Raw genomic sequence first — 25,009 nt, forward strand, 5'->3', positions numbered from 1 at the left:
GGATTATTTGTTGCCAAGTACTGATGATCCGGAGCTTCGTTGATAATTTTTTCAATATCATCTGCCGTCAGTCCGCACGCATTCGCTGAAACAGTACAACGTCGACGCGAGGGTGAAAGGGGACAGGACGATCACTGAACTAACTGGGACGGATATTTTTTTTATAACAAGTTTATTTCTTACCCGCTATTTCGCCAGTACTACGACATTATCTTACATTTGTAGTACTTAGTGCTCTACGCACCGCTAAGAATGTTGGCACGAAGGAAGGGAAACCTTTATGTTGGCACGATTACACTCGTGATCTTGGCGAAAGTAATATTTTGAAAAAGTTTAATTGACTGAGTGAGATCGACTTCAGCAAAAATGTTTTCGATTACAGTACCCGTACCCCGTCACTGACGGTATCAAAAGCTCGGAGTAATTAACAATGGAGCCGCCATTAACAGGCGTTCCCCTCTGTCGAAAAAAGGCGGCCAATGGTCAACCACATGTCAACCATATGTATGGACTGACGTTTATCTGACATGACGTACCTATACATTTGATGTGCCCCTCCCCCGCAAAAAACGGCAGACTATTTTGTACCGAAAATTTTAGACATGACGGCTCCATTGTTAATTACTCCGAGATCAAAAGTGACATACGGTAATAACCTCTACGTAATTTACTTTCTATCTCGCTCGCACTAATATGCTAGTACGAGCGTACGAGCGAGATGCATAGAAAGTAAGTTGCGGCCTCGATAGCGTTTATGTCAGTGCCAAAGTAGCCACACAGGCCTTACATATTTCTCAACATACATTTTAGTAAAATTTCATAATTATATACCTACGTTTATTCTTATTGATAGTCTTACTTTTTTCAAAATGGCGGCGTCATCGGGAATCGCAAGTTAGCAGGTTCAACAGCTCATACTAGTGATATTTATGCCAAACAAGATTTCGACTGCTTCGCCGTGCCTTAACAATAAAACAAATATATCCAAAAATGTATGTTATAAACTTTTATAGGTGTTTAGCCTGAGAAAGTAATTTTGTGTATCCGTGATTTGTAAGTGCTTGGTTTAATGTACAGCATATTACTTTGTATATTGTATATATATTTTAAAATAAAGAACATATAAAAACAAAACAATAAAACAACTTAGATTTTTTTTTATTCATGTATGCTTTTTCTAAGTATATGACATTCATTTCAGTTTATTCATGTTTAGTCGTTCTACACAGTTTTTGTCTTCGTCGCCGGTACAACCGTTCCATCGTACCCCACCTTGGCGTCCACTTTATGCTGCTTGGCCAGATGCATTTGCAGCGTATAGGGCTGCGTGAACGCGGACTCGCATTCTGTACATTTGTACGGTCGTTCGCCTGTGTGCGTGTACATGTGGCGCTGTAGGTGATGGGTGCCCTGAAAATAACAATGCTGCAAGTTAATATTATGATTAAGAGGCCTATTTATCCTATAGCGCAACGTGTTATAGCCTTATTAGGTAATGTGTTTATCAGTCTTATGTATGTAGTCACCACAACGGATAGTTATGCCATTTAGGGAACTTGCTAAATTATAATAGTTATTTGTTTTACAAGGGGGCAAAGTTGTTGTTTAACTCGTGCTAATATTGATACCCGAGCAAGCAAAAGATTCCAAAATTGAACCACGAGCGTAGCGAGTGGTTCGAAAAATGGAATCTTGAGCGTTGCGAGGGTTTCAAAGCACGAGGGTTAAACAAAATTTGCCCCCGAGTGAACCACAAATTTTTTCACCACACCAACCCGAAGCAAATATTAAATGTAAAATATCAAACCAAATCAAATCCAAATGAATGTTATTAAATATTTATCATCCAAAGTCATCATTTAAAAGTCAATTCTACCAGCAAACATAAGAAAACAACTCAAAATTTGCATTTGATTACTTTGCCTCACATGGGAATAAAATGCAACTTTGCTATCAGTTTTTGAAGTGCAAAGTAAGCCTTTCCGAGCTGGTGTGGTGAAAAGTATTATTTTTGTTGACTCGTAGAAAAAGTATTGTATACAATAGTGATATAACTCTCTACTGATAAGCTCTCTATTATATCACGATTGTATAAAATACTATTGTAATAAGGTTCACTTCCTTTGGTGCCAAACGGGTAAGCCGATTTTTATGGTTCTTCAATCGATTTGTATGAATTTTCCGATTAAAGACATTAAAGCACATCACTATGGCGAAAGATGGATCTGTGATAGATATCTTACTTGAAACTTGCGCCCACATATGGTGCACGGGTGAGTGCTCGGACGTTTTATATTATTGTGCATATCCAAATGCCGTCTCAACGCTGATCTTGAGCACATGTACTGAAATGAAAACACTTCGGTTAATATTATTAATCTTTCATAAGGTGTTTCAATTATTGTTTTGTGGATTTAAATATAATGTCCGCGTTACAACAACGCTATTAATCACTTATTAACGAAAAATAAAAAAAAGGATAAACAAAATTAACTATGCCATTCAGTTTCCTTAAATGTTTTTAGCCTAGCCATAACTCGAAGTTAACGCAGTTTAAAAATAAAAGGAAAAACCGGATAAGTGCGACTCGGACTCGCCCACCGAGGGTTCCGTACTTTTTAGTATTTGTTATAGCGACAACAGAAATACCCCATATAACCATTCCAGTCGCAGAATCACAAAGTGGTAACTAAATGTCAGATGTGTCGTAACAGAGTCCACACAATGTGTCTAGAATTGTTTCGAAACAAAGTGTCGTCGCCGTGTCTACACTTTTCCGTAACAAGGTGTCGACACATTTGTGTGCACTTTGCGTGCGGTTTGCGACTAAATCTGACAGCAAATTTGTGACAGCAAATGTCAATATAAAATACCTCTTGAAAACCAAGGTTTGTCAAACTACTATTAGTGTCTCGTGTGCTCGTAATTCTAGTAAGTCATCATGGTCAATGCAAATGATAATAATCGACCGAAACCATATAAACACCCAACACCCGTCAACCTTTTACAGAAAAGTTTTTAAAGAAATTCAATAAGCTACTTAGGTCAGGCAACGAATGCTCCAAAAGTTGTAGAGGGAAATGCTCGGAACACAATTTTTGACTCCGTAACTCGGTTTGACAAGTTAGGAGGTGAACATATCAAAAGTCCCCGGCCGTAGCCCTTGAGCGGGGGGGAGAGAGGGGGCTTTGAAGGTCCCATTTTCCCGTTTTTCGATTATATCTCGGAAACTATGCATCTCAGCGACATGGCCACTTATACAAAATGAAAGTTAATTTAATTTGTTACAAGTTTATTCAGTCAATTTTTTCGATATGTTGAATAGTTTTTGAGATATCCGCTCTTGAAAGTTTATTTAGGGCTCTCAATTTTATCTTGATATATCTATATCAGTGAAGGTGCTAGGCCGTGTTTGGTATCGTTTTCGTATAAATCTGGGGTGCTGAATCCATTTAAGATATCACATTGACACCATTCCACAAAATAAAAATAAATCTTTTTAGGGTTCCGTACCTCAAAAGGAAAAAACGAAACCCTTATAGGATCACTCGTGCGTCTGTATGTATGTCCGTCTGAATACACAAAATAGTTCTTTACCTATAGATGACAGGAAAACCTATTAGAAATGTGCAGTCAAGCGCGAGTCGGACTTAATGTACGGAACCCTTAATACGCGAGTCCGACTCGCACTTGGCCGGTTTTTTTGAAACTCTTCTTGACGCTTAACCGCTGAACCGATTTCGTTGAAATTTGGTATAGAAATAGTTTGCGTCCCGGAACAGGACATAGGATAGATCTTATAACCAAAATCATCTTTTGAAGGTGTGAAAAGTGGCGTGGAAATTTGTACGGGAAATCAATAACCGCTGAACCGATTTATATGAAATTTGGGATGGTCTACATCTTTGATTTAGTTAAAAATGATGAAAAAACATGACTTCAAACCTAAACTTAAACAGTATTAACTTCAAGAAGTCAATTCTGAATTCCCCCCTACACCTCATTTCACACCTTTAAAGGATGATTTTTGAGATAACTTATTATATCCTGTCTCGGGACTCAAAATATATGTGTACCAAATTTAAATTACAACTGTTCAGCAGTTTAAGCGTGAAGAGGAGTTTAAAAGAAAGTATTTTAATAAGTTTATATGTTTTTACTTCGGAATGGTGTCAATGTGATACCTTAACTAAATTTGGTACTGCGAATTTATACGAAAACGATACCAAACATGGCCTCGTAGCTTTACTGTTGTAGAAGTCAAAATAAAATTGAGAGCCCTAAATTCTTATTACTTGGCCAAACTTGTGTAGAAGGAAAAGGTAAAATAAAAGTCTTCGGCAGGAATATAAGACACAAATATATTTTTTTTTTGCGTTACTATTTCATTCATCAAATATAAACATACCTTGATTGTACTATTCTAGTGAGATACTCATAGATAAACAAAAACATTTACTTAAAAAATTACAAGGTCGAAATGTCACGGAACTTGTGAGAGTAATATGTGAAAAATATAAACTTTTATGACAAAAAAAATCTGGACACAATTTAAGAATCACCCAATTGCGTCGAGGAATCATCTGTATTTTTGCTTGTTTCATTACCTCCTCGCTTCTTTTTTGTCCTTTGTATTCTGTAGCAATTTGTTAGATCTAAAAATAAAGATAACTTGCGTCGTCACGGATGTCGATTTATTGGTTTTAGGGAGTGCAGAATTCGAAAACGATGATCATTTTATAATCCAAGATGGCGGCTACGTATTTTGTCATAAAAGTGGAATCCAAAATAGTCACCATTTTCGAAATCTGCGCCCCCTAAAACCTATAAAATGACATCCATGACGACTTTTATGACATAGTGCATGGCCGCCATCTTGGAATCCAAAATAGTCATCATTTTCGAAATCTGCGCCCCCTAAAACCTATAAAACGATATCCATGACGACTTTTATGACATAGTGCATTGCCGCCATTTTTAAATTGAAAATGTTATCAATTTCGAAATCTGCGCCCCCCAAAACCTATAAAACGACACCCATGACGACTTTTATGACATAGTGCATGGCCGCCATTTTGGATTCCAAAATGGTCATCATTTTCGAAATCTGCGCCCCCTAAAACCTATAAAACGACACCCATGACGACTTTTATGACATAGTGCATGGCCGCCATTTTGGAATCCAAAATGGTCATTATTTTCGAAATCGGCACTCCCTAAAACCTATATATCGACACCCATCTCGACTTTTATGACAAAGTGTTTTGCTACCATCTGCATGCAAGACATTTCTATTATTTTTACGTACAAAAATGGCCCCCTGTCAACTTTCAATCGAGATTTAATCGATAATTTATTCGATTAATATTCAGATTAATTCAATTTCAATCTATGTTAAAAATTTGAGAATTAACTTTTTTTATTCCATTAATTAGTCGAATAAACAGTTAATCGATTAATGCCCATCTCTGACCACGGCATTTTTACACTTTGAGAATATCTGAAAACAAATCAACACAAGGAGCCATTTTGCAAATCCAGTAACATACCAGTAACTTTGTTATTACTTTTGACAGCGCGTGTCATGTGTCAACACAGAGTCGACACAAAGTCGAAACATTGCAACTACTTTGTGACTGCAATATTTCTCAGCCTTAAACCATATTTATACATCATAATTAACAAGTTTCGTAGTATGTAAAGCGTTATTTCTGTTATTTAAGTATAGTATACGCATCGAAGTACTAAAAATGCTTCAAATAATATAGTTATGAACACAGGCACTGAGAAGTAAACAATTTCATTTCCGGCTAAACTAAAACAAAGTGGTGGCGCGTTGATTATATTACACTTAGTTTATCAAATCACTCGAGCAGTTTAATTCCCTATAATAATTTAAGTCATATTGTAATATAAATGCAAACAATATATAATTACGTCTTGTAATCCGTTTTAGAGATGGCGTATTAATGTCACTTATTTTTATTTAAGTATTTTTCCATCTGACAGTTTCCATTTGACAGGAACAAAATGAACGAATGAACGAATGATTTTGGCATAAAGTAGTCGCAAACCCGAAACAATGTGTGCACACGGCGACCACACTTTATGTCACTTTGTGTCATGTGTCGACCCTTCCCCATTTCTGGTAACTGTGTCGACACGGCGACGACTCTGCGACTGGAATTGTGACCGAAACAGACGGTGTCGACACAAGATGTGTCAACACCGCGTCGTAACGGCGACTGGAAATGGTTGTATGGGACATCCTGTGTGAAAATTTCAATTGTCTAGCTTTCATGGTTAATGAGATAGCCCGGTGACAGACAGACAGACGGACAGTGGAGTCTTAATAATAGGGTCCCATTTTTACCCTTTGGGTACGGAGCCCTAAAAACACCTTGTATGATATTAACCTTTTGGACGCCAATGACCGATATATCCGCACCGCAGGTTCAAAGACTGATTAATCGGTCACAGACCACAGAGCAACATAGAGCTGCGTGCATATGCATAACGTTCAATTTGAGTTTTGACACTTCGGTGACGTGGCGTCCGCGTAACAGCTTTTGTGTTTAATTTCGGCTTGTAAACGGGGTATTATTGGTATTAAGCAGTTACCTTGCCACAGATATCGCAGCGGTGGTTGGTTACGCCTCCGTGAAAAAGCCTTTGATGAGCCTTGAGATTGCTCTTCTTGAACAGAACCTTGCCGCACTGTGGACACGGGAATCTGCGACAAAAATATTACATTACTGCAGAAGCCGGGAAGAGGGTAATTATAGGGATATCAAGCTGGCTGTGGCGGGTTATTCGTGGATGGTCTAGAACGCAAAATGACTAGTGTAATATTTTGCCTATATCACTTTTAGTCTAAGTACATCGCGAACGGTCCAGAACGAAAAATGCCTACTCGTTTTATCTTTACGTTAGCGATGTCGACGGAGCTCCGCTGTCGCGGGGCTCCTATTCTGTGCTGTTTGGCCTTCGGCCATTTGAAGATAACTAACGACCTAACCTACCCTAGTGATATAAAAAAGTGGTAATTTTGCGTTCTAGACCTTTCGCGATGTAGACTAAAAGGGATATAGGCAAAATATTACACTAGTCATTTTGCGTTCTAGACCGTCCGTGACTATACAGCCGTGGAAAGCCCTTTTCACGCCGAAGCAGGGGTGCGAAACTCCTCCTTTCGGGCATTCTCGGCTCCGTTCGGTTCAGCATTGCTCCGAGCAATTAGGGTTGGCATAACTTGACGTCCCTTTGCGTGCACGACCACAGATAAGATAATGACTTGAATTTTGACAGCCCTAAATAGCCGAAAGGGGTAGTGCCATACATTAGAAAGGAACAGCGTGATACAGTCTCGTGCGCGCATCGCTAAGCGAAGTACGTGTGATCGGTTGCCGCCCTGTGCGCGCGTTGTTGATAAACAATGGCGGAGAATTTCGTAAAGTGTAGCAGCTGTAACATTGTTATTAGTGAAGTTCTGGCGTTTATACAAAATCAAGCTGATGTGATGAGCGAAGATAGTATTGTACGGTTGTGTGTAACGACTTTTTCTTTGCAAGAAGTGGAGACTGCGAAGAACTTACTTTTTGGGTCTATTCAGACAAATGAAAAGAAGGTAAAGCGAAAAGGCAAATCGGATCTTAAAGTGCAGCGGGATCTGGAGGATATTCTTTCTCTCATTAAAAGTACACCGGCAGAGCAACTTCCTATTTTTGTGGCACGAGAGTTGCGGCGCTTACCACCTGTCACGTTCGATCATCTGGACGCATCTAGGCTCCTTAAAGATATAATTCAATTGAAAAATGAGCTACAAGATGTTAAAAATCAATGTGCGACCGTTAAACAGTTGAATGATTTGAAAATTGAACTTAACAGTCTCTCGAGCGCAAGCACAGAATAGCACAGAAACAGCACAGAATAGGAGCCCCGCGACAGCGGAGCTCCGTCGACATCGCTAACGTAAAGATAAAACGAGTAGGCATTTTTCGTTCTGGACCGTTCGCGATGTACTTAGACTAAAAGTGATATAGGCAAAATATTACACTAGACGCGACTCTCGCGCGCAAGCGTCTCTGATAAATTGTTATGAGAATGCTAATTTTGTCAACACGAACAGAAGAGGAAACCATAATCTAAATATTGGAGATAGTTACGAGACAAATAGTGGCCCATTCGGCATTTTAAATATAAATATGGTGGAGCAAAATGAAGCGCAGCGGGTACCTTTGAAATCAGCTGATTACGTCAAAAGTCCGTTAACTTCATGCGCGCAGTTAGAGCCTGCAAACACACCGTCTCTTTCGCACATGCAAACCCCACAGAAGGCTATTACGCTCGCACAACCGGCTGCATCTCAGCCGGGGAGCTCGAATGACAATAACAACAAGGTGGAGAGTACGCAGGCACAGGTCAGCGTTCCGAAGCAGCCGGCTTTAGAAATAACCATTGCGGCTTCGAAGCAATCTAAAACTTCACCTCACGTAACAAATGCAGCATTGGATACTGAGCACATAGAACATACCTCGTTTGCCGCCGTTGCTCGGCAGGGTGGTGAATTTAAAATGACTGATAGAAAGGATGATTTTAAATTAATTGAAAGAAAACGGTATAAAAATCGTTTTATTGGAATACAGGGACAATCAAAGGGCTGTAGCGGTAATTTTAAGGCGGCGGCAATAAACATTCCTTTGTTTATAAACAATGTGAACTTGGAGACATCGCCTTATGATATTTCGGAATATATATTGAGCAAAACAAATGTTGCTGTTAACTTAGTTGAGATTAAGATGAAACTTAAAAGAACATATAAGGCGTACAAAGTTTTTGTACCTAAAGATAAATTAAATATGTTTTTAGATGAGAATCTGTGGCCAGAGGGGATTACTTTTCGTCGTTTTGTCAACTTTAACGATAGTTCTCCTAGCAAGGAAAAAACAGAGGCTAACTTAATTATATCACATTAATGGGAGATATCAATTTTGTAACTTTTAATTGTAAGTCAGCATCAAGGTCAATAGAGGGGATTAGAGCATTATGCAAAACAGCTCATGTAATTGCGCTGCAAGAAACTTGGGTGCTGCCTCACACCATTAGTTTTATAGGAACTATAGATATGGACTTCGAGTACACAAGTAAGTCAGCTGTTGATACGACAGCCGGTATTCTGCGCGGCAGACCTTTTGGAGGAGTGGCCTTGATGTGGAAGAAGAACACATTCTCTTCAGTCAGCGTCGTTCCGTGTAAGAGTACCAGATTGGCAGCTATAATAGTGAGTGTTGGGGGTGCAAGTTCGTTAGTATTTTCAGTGTACGAGGGGCGTTCAAAATATTCTCGGTATTGATATCTTACAACCTCTTCTAAAATTTCTTTCGTTACTGGCCGCTAAGGTTTATTCGTTGACATTAAAAAAAAGTATAATTCGAACCGAGATGTTCTTTTGTTTTTCTGCAATTGCTGAACAAACACGGACATCATGTGCGAATTGACATGTTAACAAAATTAGAACATCGATGCGTCATAAAATTCTTGACAAAACAGGGTAAAAATCAAAAAACCATAAAAGAGGAAATGGATTGTGTTTACCGCGAGTCTGCTCCTTCTTTATCTACCATTCAAAAGTGGTCAAGCGAGTTTAAACGTGGAAGGGAGAGTATTGAAGATGACCCTAGACCTGGCCGGCCTGTAGTAGCTACTTCACAAGAAAATATAGATAAAGTGGAAAAACTTATATTAGAAGATGGTCGAGTGAAAGTAAAATCTATAGCTCAAGTAACCAATCTCTCTATTGGTACCGTACATGATATTATCCATGACCATCTTAATATGTCAAAAGTAAGTGCAAGATGGGTTCCGCGAATGCTGACTCGGCTTCAAAAAGACATGCGTGTTGCTTGTTGTTCCGATTTTATTGACCTGTGCGGTGAAAATCCTGATGAGGTGCTGCAAAGAATAGTTACTGGAGATGAAACCTGGGTTCATCATTATGACCCAGAGAGTAAACAAGAGTCCATGCAGTGGCACATTAAGGGTTCAGCTCATCCCAAGAAATTCAAGGTCATGCCTTCAGCTGGCAAGGTCATGGCCACGATATTTTGGGATTGTGAAGGAGTATTACTAATCGACTATAAAGAAAAAGGTGTCAGTATCACAGGACAGTACTACGCTAATATTCTACGTCAGTTAAAGGATGCAATCAAAGAAAAGAGGCGAGGAAAGTTAACCAAAGGTGTTCTGCTTCTGCATGATAACGCCCCCGTCCATACTGCTCATATTGCCAAGGCAGCTATTGTTGAATGTGGGTTTGAAACTGTTACTCACCCACCGTATAGCCCGGACTTAGCCCCCAGCGACTTCTTTTTGTTCCCCAATCTTAAAAAGGATCTGCGTGGAAATAAATTTTCTGACGATGAAGCATTGAAGGCGGCAGTGGAGGAGCATTTTTACACCAAAGATAAAAAATATTTTTATGAGGGATTAAAAAAAATAATTGATCGATCTCTTAAGTGTATGAACATAGGGGGGGAGTATATTGAAAAATAAAAATATCAAACTTTTCGTACTTGTTTGTTTTCATTCTCATACCGAGAATATTTTGAACACCCCTCGTACATGCCTACGGACAGTGCGGAAAATCTTACGGAGTTTATCGAGGTTTTGAGTGAGATACACGCGGTCATAGAAAGCTATGAAATTGAGTCGGCTATTATGTTGGGAGACTTTAATGCACATCCAGGTGAACTTTTCTATAGAGAACTGCTTAGTTTTTGTGACGAACGGGAATGGCGCTGTGCGGATGTCCTTAAACTGGGTGTGACGTCGGCCGCGCATACATATATTAGTGATAGTCATAGTAACTGCAAGCGTTGGTTAGATCATTGTTTGGTCACAGAAGCTGCGTGGAAGTCAATTTCGTTTGTTAACATACGTTATGATGTGTACTGGTCAGATCACTTACCTTTAGTTGTAAAATTTAACCTCGGTAGTATTTCTGTTAAATATGTCTGTAATAGTACTAAAGCTTCTTTTAACAAAGTAAAATGGGGTGACAGGAGCGCTGATCAAATTATAAAATATAATGAATTATGTACATGTAGACTAAGAAATATTGACTTCCCTATAGAATTAAGACATTGTGCTGATAATATATGTAATTGTATAGAACATAGAACAATTATTGACAATTTATATATTACAATAATTAATATTCTACGAGAGTCTGCCGCTTGTTGTCATGAAATAAATAATGATTATGCTAAAAAACGACGTATAATTGGATGGAACCGACATGTTAGGGAATTACACCAGGAGGCTAGGTTGTGTTTTCGAGTGTGGCTCTCACAGGGTAAACCGTCTAGCGGCGAGGCCTATTCTAGGATGTGTGATTCCAGGAGGCGCTTCAAGTCCAAGCTGAAATGGTGTCAAGATAACGAGGAACAAATAAAAATGGATATGTTAGCAGCTCGCCATAAAGCAAAGGACTTCAAGCGCTTCTGGAAGCACACTAAGAACCTGGAGGGACCCCCGCGGGTACCTGCGAGCGTGGACGGCGTGTGTGAACCGGAGCAGATTGCTAAACTGTTTGCTAAACAGTTTAAAGTTGAGTCGCCTCTAGGACCTTCCCGGCAGATGTTTGATGAGGAGGTGCGACTTGATGGTGAAATTGTACGTTTTACAGCGAAGAATGTGCATGAGCTAATCAAACATATGAAACGTGGTAAGTCACCGGGTCATGACGACCTCAGCATCGAACATCTGCAGCATGCGGGGGTCCACTTACCTAGGGTGCTTGCTTTGTTTTTTAATGTACGTATAGGGCACGGGTACCTTCCAAGAGATCTCCTAAAGACAGTGGTGGTGCCTATTGCTAAAAGTAAAACAGCGGATGCCTCCGACAGGAACAATTATAGACCAATATCCCTGGCAAGTGTCATCTCAAAGGTGCTGGACGGTTTGCTTGATCGATGTATAAGTAAACATATTGCGCTAAATGAAGCTCAGTTTGGTTTTAGACCTGGGCTCTCAACTGAAACAGCAATACTTCGACTAAAGCATACCGTTCAGTATTATGTGACTAGAAACACTCCCATCTACGCCTGTTTTTTGGACCTGTCGAAGGCATTCGACCTCGTGTCGTATGATGTACTGTGGGCAAAGATGAATAGTAGAACCAGCATACCTAAAGAAATTATAAAATTGTTTCGCTTTTGGTACACAAATCAAACGAATATGGTTAGGTGGGCTGGTTCTCTTTCTGAGGAGTATGGGCTGGAATGCGGGGTGAGGCAGGGGGGGCTGTCCTCTCCTCGACTTTTCAACCTATATGTAAACGACCTTCTCGAGGAGCTCAGCAGTGCCGGCGTAGGCTGTTCTATAGATGGAAAGTTCGTTAATAATATCAGTTACGCCAGTTATCAGTGGTGCTGCTGTGTCCCTCGGTAAGGGCTCTTCAGATGTTAGTGGATATCTGTGAGGGGTACGCGGCGGCCCATGGACTAAGGTACAATGTTAAGAAAAGTGAACTTCTCGTTTTCAAGGCTGGAACTAGAAAACTGAGAGCAGTGCCACCAGTAAAACTGCTTGGAGTCCCCTTGAAAAAGGTCACCGAGTTCATGTACCTTGGTCACTGGGTTACCGAGAGCCTCTCCGATGACGCGGACATCGAACGTGAACGAAGGGCTATGGCGATGAGAGCTAATATGTTGGTTCGTAGGTTTGCTAGGTGCTCACGTGACGTAAAAATCACATTGTTTAAAGCGTATTGCCAAACCTTTTACACCTGCAGCCTATGGACCAACTACACTCGAAAAACCATCAATAGTCTAAGAGTCCAGTACAATAACGCCCTCAGGATGCTGTTGGGGCTGCCTCGCTGGTGCAGTGCGTCGCGCATGTTTCTAGAGGCTAACACGGATGGCTTTAATACGATACTGCGGAAACGTGTTGCCTCCCTGATGCGCAGAGTGCGAGAGAGTACCAATAGCCTCCTGAGTGCTGTTATTGAAAAGTGTGAGTGCCCTGTTATGAGGCATTGGAACTATTTGCATACAGGCGACAGACCTCTCATTTTTAATGTAAAATAATTAGGAATTTAATTGTTTAATTTTGATTTTATTTTTAATTTTGATATATTATTATTACATGTTAATTAGTTTTGTGTCGTGGATATTATAATAATTATTAATTATTTTAATGTATGTTTAGTATGTAGGCACTAACTCTTAAATGTAAGTACTTGTAATACTAACAATTTTATGGACCTATGCAGTCTGAAATAAATATATTGAATTGATACGTCCCTGAACCGCTGTCAAACTTCGTTTTTGTAGGAAGTTTCCTTTCTCTACTATACAGCTAAGATACGCGACCAGCTGCGATACCTTCATACTGGTACGCGCCCCGGCCGCCGCGTTGGTCAACGACACCTTCTCGTAACTCATGAGGCCCTGGTACTTGCTCCGCGCTAAATTCAATTTTTAGACAGTTATTTTCTCGATTTTGGCCACCGTAGCCTATGGAGACTAACAAGGAACACGAAGTGGTTTTCGTAGTCTATGGACGTTGCTATATTAAGGGTGTCACATGCGCTGAACCGCTGCCAAACTTCGCTTTTGTAGGAAGTTTCCTTTCTGTACGGTAGTGTCGGTAGTACTATTATTTATTCTGTAGCCGAAGCAAGCTTGTATAGTGCCTTTCAAAATGCAATGAAATAGGTACAGAAAAACCACAGCAAACAGTACAATCGATTTATTCAGTGAAAATATGCTCAGGAAGAATAGAGTAGAACTCTACGAAAAAAGTGTGTTTTCCTTGAGGCTAATTGAAGTCAAAGAGAATTTAGTATAGAGGCGGATTGTGGATTCTTGTTCTTTCACTGATATGTGCTAAATTTGTTAAATATCAAAAGGTGTCGCCTTCTACCCCAGTATAGGCCTAAGGTATGGATAGAATGGAATAGAATCCTTTATTGCGAACCATGGTGCATAATAAAGCCCCATCGCTCGAAAATATTTTTCTCAAAAATGGACGGCAAAGTCGACTTTGCCGTTTAAAAAATAGGTCGCGAAGCGCGTAGTTTATGGTCAGTCAAAAATTAAAAAGTTAAAAACATTGCAGTCTCGATTTTGGGACTGCAATGTTGCATACAAATTCCATTATTTGTTGAGTTCCAAACTTTTTAAAAGTTGAAATGGCCATCTCAAATGAAGGCACAGGCCCATTAAACAGCCAAACAGATGATTAGTACCGCGACTATTTAGCTATCTCAAATAGGTTGGCGTATTTTCGCCAGAAAAATACACTTCTATTTTTTTATTAAAAAAATAAAAAGGCGGCAAAGCTAATTTTTTCAATTGTTTCTACTTTTTTCTGTTAAAATATATACGTAAGAACGTTGCTTTTGTAAAATATTTCTATGATATTTATATTTCTTGCACCATTTTTGAGAAAAGCACTATATATGACTCGGCTGGAAGGCTACTTGCTGGCTTCGGATTCAATTAAACGGACTCCCAAGGTCGTCCGTTTAAAACGAATCCTCAGCCTGCAAGTAGCTACTTCCGAGCCTCGACAATAATGTACTATTAAATAGGGGGTATTACTGCAATGTTCTGCCGCCAGAGTGCAGCACTAGCGCCTATCGTAAACCATAGTAACTGATACATACTGTGCCTTAGCGCCACTTGCACCAACCCACTAAGCTGGGGCTAACCAGTTAAACCGTCAACCCAGAGTCAATTTGTACTGGTAACCATGGTAACTGCAGGTTTAACCGGTTAACTCCGGGTTAGTGAATGGTGCAAGTGGCTCTTACACTGTGTTTTGACAAGTTATCAAAAATAAAAGGTAAGCGATCTTGACATGTCTTTTAATTGATAAACGCTTTTTTAAAATTACTTATGAAAGCAGATGAATATAATAAATAATCGTATTAGATTCATAATTGTTACATATTTGCCGTGACTTATTTTTAAAACGTGTTTTTCAACTAAAGGACACCAAGATTGTTACCTTTTTTCTAAGGGCTCATTTAGACGATGCGAGAACTCTCATGCGAGTTGCATTACATTGCGGGTTTTGATCGGTCGGTTGAATTGGACGTAACCAATAGTCCACAATGTACCTAACTAAAATCGCATGCGAGTTCGCGCGCCGTCTAAATCAGCCTTTAATGCTAAAAAAAACGAACTATAGTTCGCCTACTTACGTCTTTCTAGGTATCCCTGAGTGATAATTTCGGAAGTGAACCTCTAAGTAGTAGGGAGTCTTAAGGGTGACGTCACACGCCACGCAGTACCGCAACTCGACCGGCGTCTGCGGCTTGTGGGCTTCCCTGTCGTGCTCGGATAGGGCCTGGCGGTCTCGGTATGTGTTCGGGCAGTGGGGGCATTGGTGCTGGCGATGGCGGCGTTGGTTTGGTGGCACGTGAGATTCTCTGCAAGTAAGTTGTTTGGCAAAAATGGGTTTTGGGTTCATCCACATATTACGTCTCAGCAACCTACTAGTTACCTAGCAACAAAATTTATTTGATTAAGATCTCGCACGTATAAGATTTGGCAAGCGCAACGACGATATACCAATTTTCATCGAAATCGTTAACGCCGTTTCCGAAATCCCCGAAATATAAATTGCTCGTTTAATGGTAGATAGATAGACAGATAGATAAACCATTTATTCGTTTGCCACAATACACACATGTTGACAAAAAATAGAAACAATAACAATACGAATATAAAAATAAAGAACAAGCAGCATATAACAGGCAACTAATACTTGTTGAGACAATTCTAACAAACACAATCAGGTTACGTTCTATCACAGAGTTCCTTTGGCCACTAGTCTCTATCATCAGATCAGCTCGATGGTACCATAATATTGCATTGTCATACAACTTACATATGCATGCAAATTTTCAGCTTCATCGGAAACTGGCAAGTGAGTATTTAACATTCAAGATTCGACCCGTGCAAACATAAGGTAAACGTAGTGCTCGACATGCTAATGCCCAATAAATGACATCTTGCTGTCACCCCTATTGACAATGACTTAAGTTTCAAGATGACATGTACTGGGACCGCGTCGAGCACCAGTACGTTTACCTTACATTGGAAATTAAATAAAAGCTTGTAACAAACAAAATTGCAAGTTAACCTTTTCAACGCCATGTCAAACACAAAAGCAGTCACTCGGACGCCACGTCACCGGTGTCAAAACTGAAATAGAACTTTATGCATACGCACGTAGGTCTATGTTGCTCTGTGGTCTGTGACCGATTAATCGGTCTTTGGCGTTGAACCTGCGGTGCGGATATATCGGTCATTGGCGTCCAAAAAAGCTTGTAAAAAAGGTGTTCTTACTCAATATGAAATTCCATCAACTTCTTTGACCTCCTGCGTGTTTTGCATATGTCACAGAAAAATTGTTTGTGAACTTCTTTCCAGTGTCGTCTGCGATCCTCTACATTCCTGAAATACGATTAGGTTTTCTGTCAAAATAGTAGGTACATTTTGATGCAAGTGCATAAGGTTATAGTAGAAGATTTTTAAGCCTTTATAAGTCAGAGGGAATATATTTCCCACCTGATATTGAACTTTATTTCAAAGTATAGGTTTATTAGAGAACTCCTGACATCCTTATGCCTTATAAAGGGTTAAACAAACTCCGCGTACTTCCCGCGCCTAAACTATGTAAAGATCAAAGGTTAGAGGTCTCCACCATGTATGAAGTAACTGCAGATGTTAACTAGAGAGTTTAAACAACCAGGGTACAACTAGTTATTGAAACTTTATTGATAATTCAGTGAAAAGTGCAATGTTTGAAAGTAGCACCAGTAACGGACAAGATGAGGAGTAGTAGGTTAGCGTGGTATGGGCATGTAATGAGGAGGGATGAATGCTATATAGGCAAAAGAATGTTAGGGATGAATGTTGATGGGCGGAGAGCGGATGGTAGACCCAAAAACCGATAGATGGATTGTGTGAAATGAGATAGAGGTGTGGATATGAAAAAGAAAGGAGTGAGTGCTGAGGTGACGAAAGACAGAGGAGAATGGAAGAGTAAAACATGTTGTGCCGACCCCACATAACGTGGGATAAGGGCAGGGAGAAGGAGATAGGCGTATACTGTGACTAAAAAAAAGGTTTTGGGATTATACATACTAAGCAACTTTTACTATGGAACCAACCCCGATATTGCGAAAAAAAATTTGGCTGTTTCATACATTTTTCCTATGGGAGTATAGGAACAGTTGAGATATATTAGCTGACTAGTCAAAAGCTTTAGGAATAGCTTTACGGAGCGAGGGGACGCCATCAGTCCCGCCTAAACCATTGTAGGATCAACTTGGTTATTTTAATACATATACGGAGTTAATATAAAAAGTGATTATTATTCCATAACAAATAGGTCACCCAGCCGCTAAAGTACGACATACTTCTAAAGTGAAGTGACCTCCCGACGTTTAATTGGACTAAAATTAGTGAAAGCCAATATTATCGCGCTAAGTGTTAAGATCAACAATGGGTCCGGATCCGGCAAAGTTAGCTTCAGGCGGCGAGGCTCAACCTGGCACTGCTGATTTAACTACATCAACAGCCATCGACGTCATGGCCACGGTGTCAAGTCGGATACCGGATTTCTGGGTAGACCAGCCCCGGATCTAGTTTATCCGGACAGAGGCAGTGTTAACGCCACAGCGTATAGGAGACGACGCTAAGTTCAACATGGTAGTCTCAATGCGGTACGGGATTCGTTTTTAGGGTCCAAAGGTAAGTCGTCCTAGTTCAAATTATCAATGGTCGTGAAAAAAAAAACTAATAACTTACCAAAAAGGCCTCAGGCTCCAACCACACCCATTGCACAAATATCGACGTAAATGGAATTCATTCATATGTGCGACTATATGCTCTCTCCGCATCATTCTGGCGCAAACGCCGCAACGCCAGACGGACTTTTGCGGCAACACTGGGGCTGGGTTGTGGAAAATTCCATTTATTAAGTATTCAGGATGCTAAAACAGGTTGGGAAGTTAGAAATCTGTCTTGTTCACCATCCAGCGTTACTATTGGTCAAGTCATACCCTCCTAAGGCTCACCATGCAAAAAATGGCATTTGAATTAAAATCAATAGTGAAAGTGATATGATAAGGACTCATTTAGACGGTGGGAGAAGTCGCATGAGTTTCATTACATTGCGGTTTTTGATCGGTCGGTTGAATTAGACGTAACCAACAGCCCGCCAGTGTATAAAATCGCATGCGAGTTCGCGCGCCGTCTAAGGGCTGATTTAGCATTTAGCTTATTTAGCAATACCTGCAATGGTATGAAACTCGCATGCGAGTTCTCGAATCGTCTAAATCAGCCCTAAGGGTTTGTTTTTGGCTGATTAGCCGGGTCCACACAGAGCGAGCACACGTGCGAGGCAATTTCTTCGCGCACTAAACGGCCCGTATAGACGTGCCTCGGCCGCAATGCACTAAGGTACGGAACCATAAAAAAGAATCTAAAGTCGATACTCACAGTTTTTCTATGTCTTTGTAATGCATGTCCATTTAAGTGTATGTGAAGCTGATACGTCACACCGCATATATTACATTTATGGATTTTGCGTTTATCAACAATTGCATCATATTTTTCTAAGGTGCTCTTTAAATCTTGCTCATTCATTTCGATTTCTTGAAAATATGGCAAAATCTGTTCAATCTTTCTAAATCTAGTATTTACTACCTTGAATTTTATACCTTCTTTCCTCCTTCTTTGTGTTTTTTTCTGTTCATTATGGCTGTTTACTTTGATATCTGTGTGTAGCTTTGATTGCTTTTCTTTTCTTGCTTGTGTTTCAAATTCACTATAATTTAAATCAGCTTTGTCATCCTCATCGTCTGAATAAATATCATTCTCTTTTACTTCTGATTTTATTTTAGTATCAATGTTTAAAGATTCTAAGGCTTTAATTTCACATTGGTTTTTACCATCCATTGAATTGTGTTTTACAATTTTTATGGGAAGTTTTAGTGCTGTATCAACTTTTCTCCTTTTTGGTGCAACCTGTTTGGTGTCAATTATTTTCTGTGATTTCCGACCCTGTTTCAGTATTGCAGGAGTTGTAATTATTTCTCTAGTTATCTTTGGTCCCTTTTGTAAATTTGGTTGTTTCACTACTGAGAAAATTTCTCTGGTATCGTTTTTTGTTTCTGTAATTTCTTCAGATGAACAGTAGGTATCATCAGCTCCAAAACTCTCATTATCATCACTGGGGTGTTCAGATTTAATATTATTTTTAAAAATATCGTGTAAAACAACTTTAACAGTTTTCATATTTGTTATTTCAGTTTTTGTTAGCTTAGTTTTGTATTTTGTGGGTACAATCACTTTATCACGGTGTACAGTTGAGCTCGGTGTTTCATCAAATAATGGTACTTCATGGGATGTGCTTTCTTCAAAAACAGCATCATATTCAAAGTTTTGATGGAAAGAAAGAGAAGACAAAGTAGGTTTTGCTGGCTGAAATGATAAAAGTAATAAGTTTCAGGAGATTCTCTGTGAAAAATAAGTTAACAAACATCCTGATGGGCCAAACATGGACTTTCCTGATACTTAAAACAATTGTACAACATCAGTCCTTTTATCTTTATAGTTATTAAAGAAATTTTCAGCAGGTAGTATTTACATTACAATTATTCTGATTGTTTGGGTCATAATAATTGTGACTGACAATTTTTGTATTGTATTGTACACTACAGATTTTTGAAGTGAAAACTTCTTTAGCGGCGCTGAGCACTTTTTGAGGTGGGGAAAAAATGATAAACTCGAGACAGCGTAACGCGTAACGCGCTGACGGACAATGTTATTCACCAAAGAACTTTAGTCATAACGTATTATAATCAGGTCAATTATTTAATACTGGACTTTTATATTAAGCAATAAAGCTCAATGTTCTAATCTTGTACAGGCTGAAATACGAGGATCTCACAGTTACATAACTTTATATCACTCCAATATAATTCAATAAAGCTACATCTTGATGAAATCGCTAATAAAAGTGAACTCTAGTACTGGTGAATAAAACTCAAAATATCATGACCAAATATATTTAGATGCGAGGTCTGCAAGGTAACTTTACAATTTCTATTCGAATTTTAAACAATTAACGCTACAAATTTAAGCTCACTGGCCAGCAATTTCGGAACTAAAGTTTTTCAATAGAAAGGAGGATGGGTCAATTATACATAGTGCTGCAGACATTTTGGACTAGTCGTTGAGTTTTCACTTCTGTCGGCACTCCCGGAGTGCTAACGCGTTGTTTTTTTTTATGTGTAAGAGATTTATATGTTATTATATTACTACTCAAACTAATAAAATGTAGATTTCATTTTTTTTTATTATACAATATAAAACACAAAAATCAAAAACAAAAAACACAGATGACTTGCAAGAAATGCTACATCAACTTTCTTATGAAAGCAGGAAAGTGGGACTAGAAATCAACACCGAAAAAACTAAACTTATGACAAACAGACAAAAAATTTAAATGTCAATAAACAACAACATAATAGAATATGTAAACGAATACACATATTTGGGGCAAATAATTTCTCCAGAACACCAGAATGACAAGGAAACAGAAAACAGAGTGTGTATTGCATGGAAAAAATACTGGTCATGGAAAGAGGTTATGAAGAATCCGGAAATCCCACTAAAATGCAAAAGTAAACTGTTCAACTCTTGCATCCTCCCTAGCATGACATATGGTTGCCAAACGTGGAAGACTCCTAAAGACGGGAAAAGGAAAAGAGGCAGACCTGACCAACGTGGACATGGACAAGAAGAGCAACTAACAGAGAGGAATGGAAGATCTTAGGGGAGGCCTATGCCGGGAGGCAAGTCGACCGATGTCAACTCTAACAAAAAAAATGACAATCAACTTTAATCTAAAGAATTTTAATGTAATATGTTTGACTAATTACACTATTTTGACAAATACTCAATAACGTGACAAAACTGTATAATAAAAAAATTTAAGGTCGAAATAAAAGGCTATTTTATTTTATTTATACAATATAAAAGTTTTCCAATCTACATATTTCTTCCTTCTGTTACTAGTTTTCAGTTTTTGTATGACGGTAACAGAATAAAAAAAAAAAGGAATTTTTGAGACACTTTGTATCTCCTATTAGGTTTTGTAAGACCTCATGATTCTTGTAACAAACTAAAATGTTATGAAGTGTTCACTTTAAACAAATTGGCCCATCATAGGAAGACTAAGTAGCACCTGCTAATGAAAGCATATATGGTATTACTAGCATTTGAACAAATCATAGATGTAGTTACTTACTAAAAGTTGTAAGGAGTCTTGCAGAATTGTGTGTGCTTTCTGCACCTGTGCCCGGAACCCCCATGTCTTGCGCAGCAGAGCCATACACTCCCAACACAAAGCTATATGCTCTGTAAGATCCAACTGAAATACCAAAATGGTTAATAAGTTTTTTGACAAAAATTCTTACAACACATAACACAGTTAGTTTGCATTTTTTTTTATTACAGAGTTATTACGGCCACTTCCAGTTTCCTTCATTGAATCAGTTTGATTGTACCATAATATTGCATTGAGACATGTGTGTATAAAGTTTCAGATCAATCAAATAAAGGGAAGTGGGTCTAATTTGTAAGATTTCAACTGAACATACAAACATTGCAAGTTAAATAAAAGCATTATAATGTTGCAGGCCCCGTTCCCTCCCTGAGATTTGTATAGTGCTTTTCTCAAACTTGCAATTAAATATCCATACGCTAAGGTGGCTAAAATCGAGAAAAAAACTGTCTAAAAATTGAATTTTGCAAGGAATAAGTACCAGGGCCTCATGAGTTAGGAGGTGTCATTGACCAACCCGACAGGACCCGTTTGAGAAAAAAAACATTATACACATATTAAGATTTTTATCTCAGAACTAGAGACTGGGAGACTGGGATCCCTGACCAAGAGTAGCTCATAAACAACGTTCCCATCAACTATGTAAAGAAGCGAGTCGATTTTTTTCATGTCACAGAACGAAAGGATAGGATTCCAGTAAAGGATAGCTTTAAATCATCCTCCCACAGTATGAAAGATATTACTCACTTCGTGAATTTGCTCTTCAGTCAAAAGAGGTTGATACACAGCGGTTTCCACAAATGAGAGCCTCCTATTTGAACTGAGGCAGCCGCGGCATATTTCTAAATCTTCGAGCTCCAGTTTTATATCACACATGATTTTCCTTTCCTTTGTTTTGCAAATAAACAACAACTATACTGCGTCAAGCAAATCTTGTCAGTAGAAAAAGGCGGCAAATTTGAAAAATCGCGGGCTAGCAACACTATGTTCGAATAATTCCAAAATCGCGTGTCGTCTGTGTTTTATCTGTGGCCAACTTGTTTGTTGACATTCTGAATCGTTTTTATTTCAAGAGATATTTCTGCTGTGACCTGTGATATTTTCTGATATTTAATAAGATTGTGCATTACCTTAAGCAAAGCTAAGCCTGCAATGTATAATCATACTCGTTCATAGTAAACATTACTAAAATTTTAGGTTATGACAAGTACTGGAAGAACATGGGAAGAACTTGGGAACTTGTAAGATTATGTGCAGTTTTTTTTGTTTTAGGGTTAAAAGGCATAAATAAAATTAAAACGTATGCCTAAATCTATCCAATAAGACCACACATTGTGTCCTGGAAACCGTCCATAGGCCCACATATCTTACTATTTTCAGCGACTGATTCGACTACATAATTTACAAAGGTAAACTTTTAAAACAGTATTAAGAACTTTGATTATATCGCCGTTCTTTCGCAACATTACCTAATCCTTACATATGTTTGTTGCAGGATTAAATCTCGCTCAATATGAGGCGTTCATAGTAGGTAGTTTCTCTTCAGAAGTTCAGTCAGACAATACTTACCTACGGCGGTTTATATATGTGTACAGCGCAACCAAGACGAAAAATAAATTTATTATTTAAAAATGTAACAAAAATATTGAGAGCTTAAATATTGATGGAATAGATTATTCTTGTATACGTTGTCCTTATGTTAGTCATCAAGAAAGTATATTATTTAGGCTAATTTGTTTCATGCTCTCAGCTACTGCACATATATACCTATGGGAAATCCTAGTTTATACTTGCTGAAACAGGTACAGTCAGCAGCAAAAGTTACTAAGCGGGCCAGGTGTTCAAAATGATCTTGACGCGACTTTATTATTAAGAGAATAAGAGTGTGTCAAGGTAATTTTGAATACCTGGCCCGCTTAGTAACTTTTGCTGCTGACTGTACATATGTATCTTTTTAAAAGAAGTTTTAAGTCGCTTTACATACCTGTTTGTTCAATAAAAGAAAATAATGTAGTCAGCATTCATATGGAGCACTAGACGCAGTGTAGGTATCATTTTAGAAAAGTATTTTCACATTTCCAAAATGACAAGTCTTGAATAGCCTAATGTACAAGTTAATAAAATTTCCTAACAGTGTTTTTTATTTTTATTATACAATATTATAATTGTGTTATATTTCTCAAACATATTTCCTAAACTTTAGCCGGGCAAACACAACTAGCCAGTTAGTCAGATCCAAGAAAATTATACTCATAGCTTTAGCATAAGAAAAAGAGTATGATTCCCTCTGTCTTTAGACAGTCAGTCCTGGGCCAAACTACATAAAGAATCTTTTTTATGCCTGCCACAGAACCCTACAAATTATAAATTGAATAGAAGAATAGTATTTCAAATTGAATAGAAGAATAGTATTTCTTAGACCATGAAATAAAATAGGTACCAAGGGTTAAATTAGACAAATTATTGTTAAACTAAACTAAAAATATTTAGTTTACCCAAGAAATGTTTATTGTAAGTTAATTAAAGTTATATAGGGAAGATAAAAGGAGTTAACTCCTTATGTTTGGAAACTTAAATTACACATTTTGTAACAAATCTGTTTTATGCTTAAGATGCAATAGATGACTACAGAGTATTATGATGCTTGGTTGAAGTGACCAGGTAACCTTGGTAACTTCATATTTTTTCAATGAATGCCCTGAATTAAAGTGTAGGTAGGTTAAAGTGACCCTTCTCTTACATTTAAATTAAATAAGCACCCAAATATCATTTGTTTTATTTTTATTATGTATATTGTACAATATAATCACCAATCAAAATATTACACAGGTAGGTATGTGATATTGATCCAGAAAAGTACACTAATTTACATGAACAAGTAGCATATTATATTGTAAGTATCAAATATTCCACAATTTCCATTTTGCTATGATTAAAATTGAATTCCAACTGAGAAATCTAATAAAATATTAAAATTCAGTAGGACATCTACCTGCGGAAGCAATGATTTTATTAATACATTCTAGTTTAATGGCATCTCTGTCTGTCGTTCCCTCATGACTGAGGATCGTGACCAATAACTATGTCCCTCCATTTATCGCGAACAAGGGCTATTTGGGCTGCCCTCTGCATGGAACCACATGCTTGTTTTATGGAATCCGACAATCTTGCAGGGGCTCTTCCTCTAGCGCGCTTGCCTTCAACTTGCCCCGGTATGATGTCACGTTCGAGGCTGTGGTGTGGCGACCGCAGTATGTGCCCAAAGAATCTAAGAGCCCTATCCTGGCAGATTGTTGAGAGTCGTTTGGTGATTTTGAGTTCTCTCAGAATGGTTTAATGGCATAGTCCGTTTCTAATTGTAATTTGATATCTTCAAATTTGTTAATCATTTTGACTAACATGGCTTTTAAATTGTCCGTCCATATTAAATAACAATTTCTAAAATTTTCAATAAGCCGCAAGTGACAATTTGAATTGACGTACGTAGGGCGCGCTCAGCGGAAAAAAAATCATATTCGTTTTGGTTCGACGTACATTGCTGCTTTTCTTAACGCAATACTGCTCTTTGAGTGTTGCCCTACTTTAGTTTGCTTTACATTGCTACTGACAAGATTTGCTTGACGCACTATAGTTC

General features: G+C 38.4%; 1 protein-coding gene across 1 annotated transcript; it reads right to left on the reverse strand.

Moving 5' to 3' along the window:
* Window positions 1-1,205: 1,205 nt before the first annotated feature.
* LOC134800542 (zinc finger protein ZFP2-like) lies at window positions 1,206-22,278 on the reverse strand. Its single transcript, XM_063773026.1, has 9 exons — window positions 22,123-22,278; window positions 21,340-21,462; window positions 18,525-19,508; window positions 17,832-18,016; window positions 16,365-16,472; window positions 15,215-15,442; window positions 6,622-6,733; window positions 2,244-2,345; window positions 1,206-1,410 (listed from the first exon to the last, which is right to left on the reverse strand). The coding sequence occupies exons 1-9, from the start codon at window positions 22,249-22,251 to the stop codon at window positions 1,222-1,224; spliced, it is 2,160 nt and encodes a 719-aa protein (XP_063629096.1). The 5' UTR covers window positions 22,252-22,278; the 3' UTR covers window positions 1,206-1,221.
* Between the last annotated feature and the right edge of the window lie 2,731 nt (window positions 22,279-25,009).

Source organism: Cydia splendana, chromosome 20, assembly GCF_910591565.1.
Source record: "Cydia splendana chromosome 20, ilCydSple1.2, whole genome shotgun sequence".
Lineage (NCBI taxonomy): Eukaryota > Metazoa > Arthropoda > Insecta > Lepidoptera > Tortricidae > Cydia > Cydia splendana.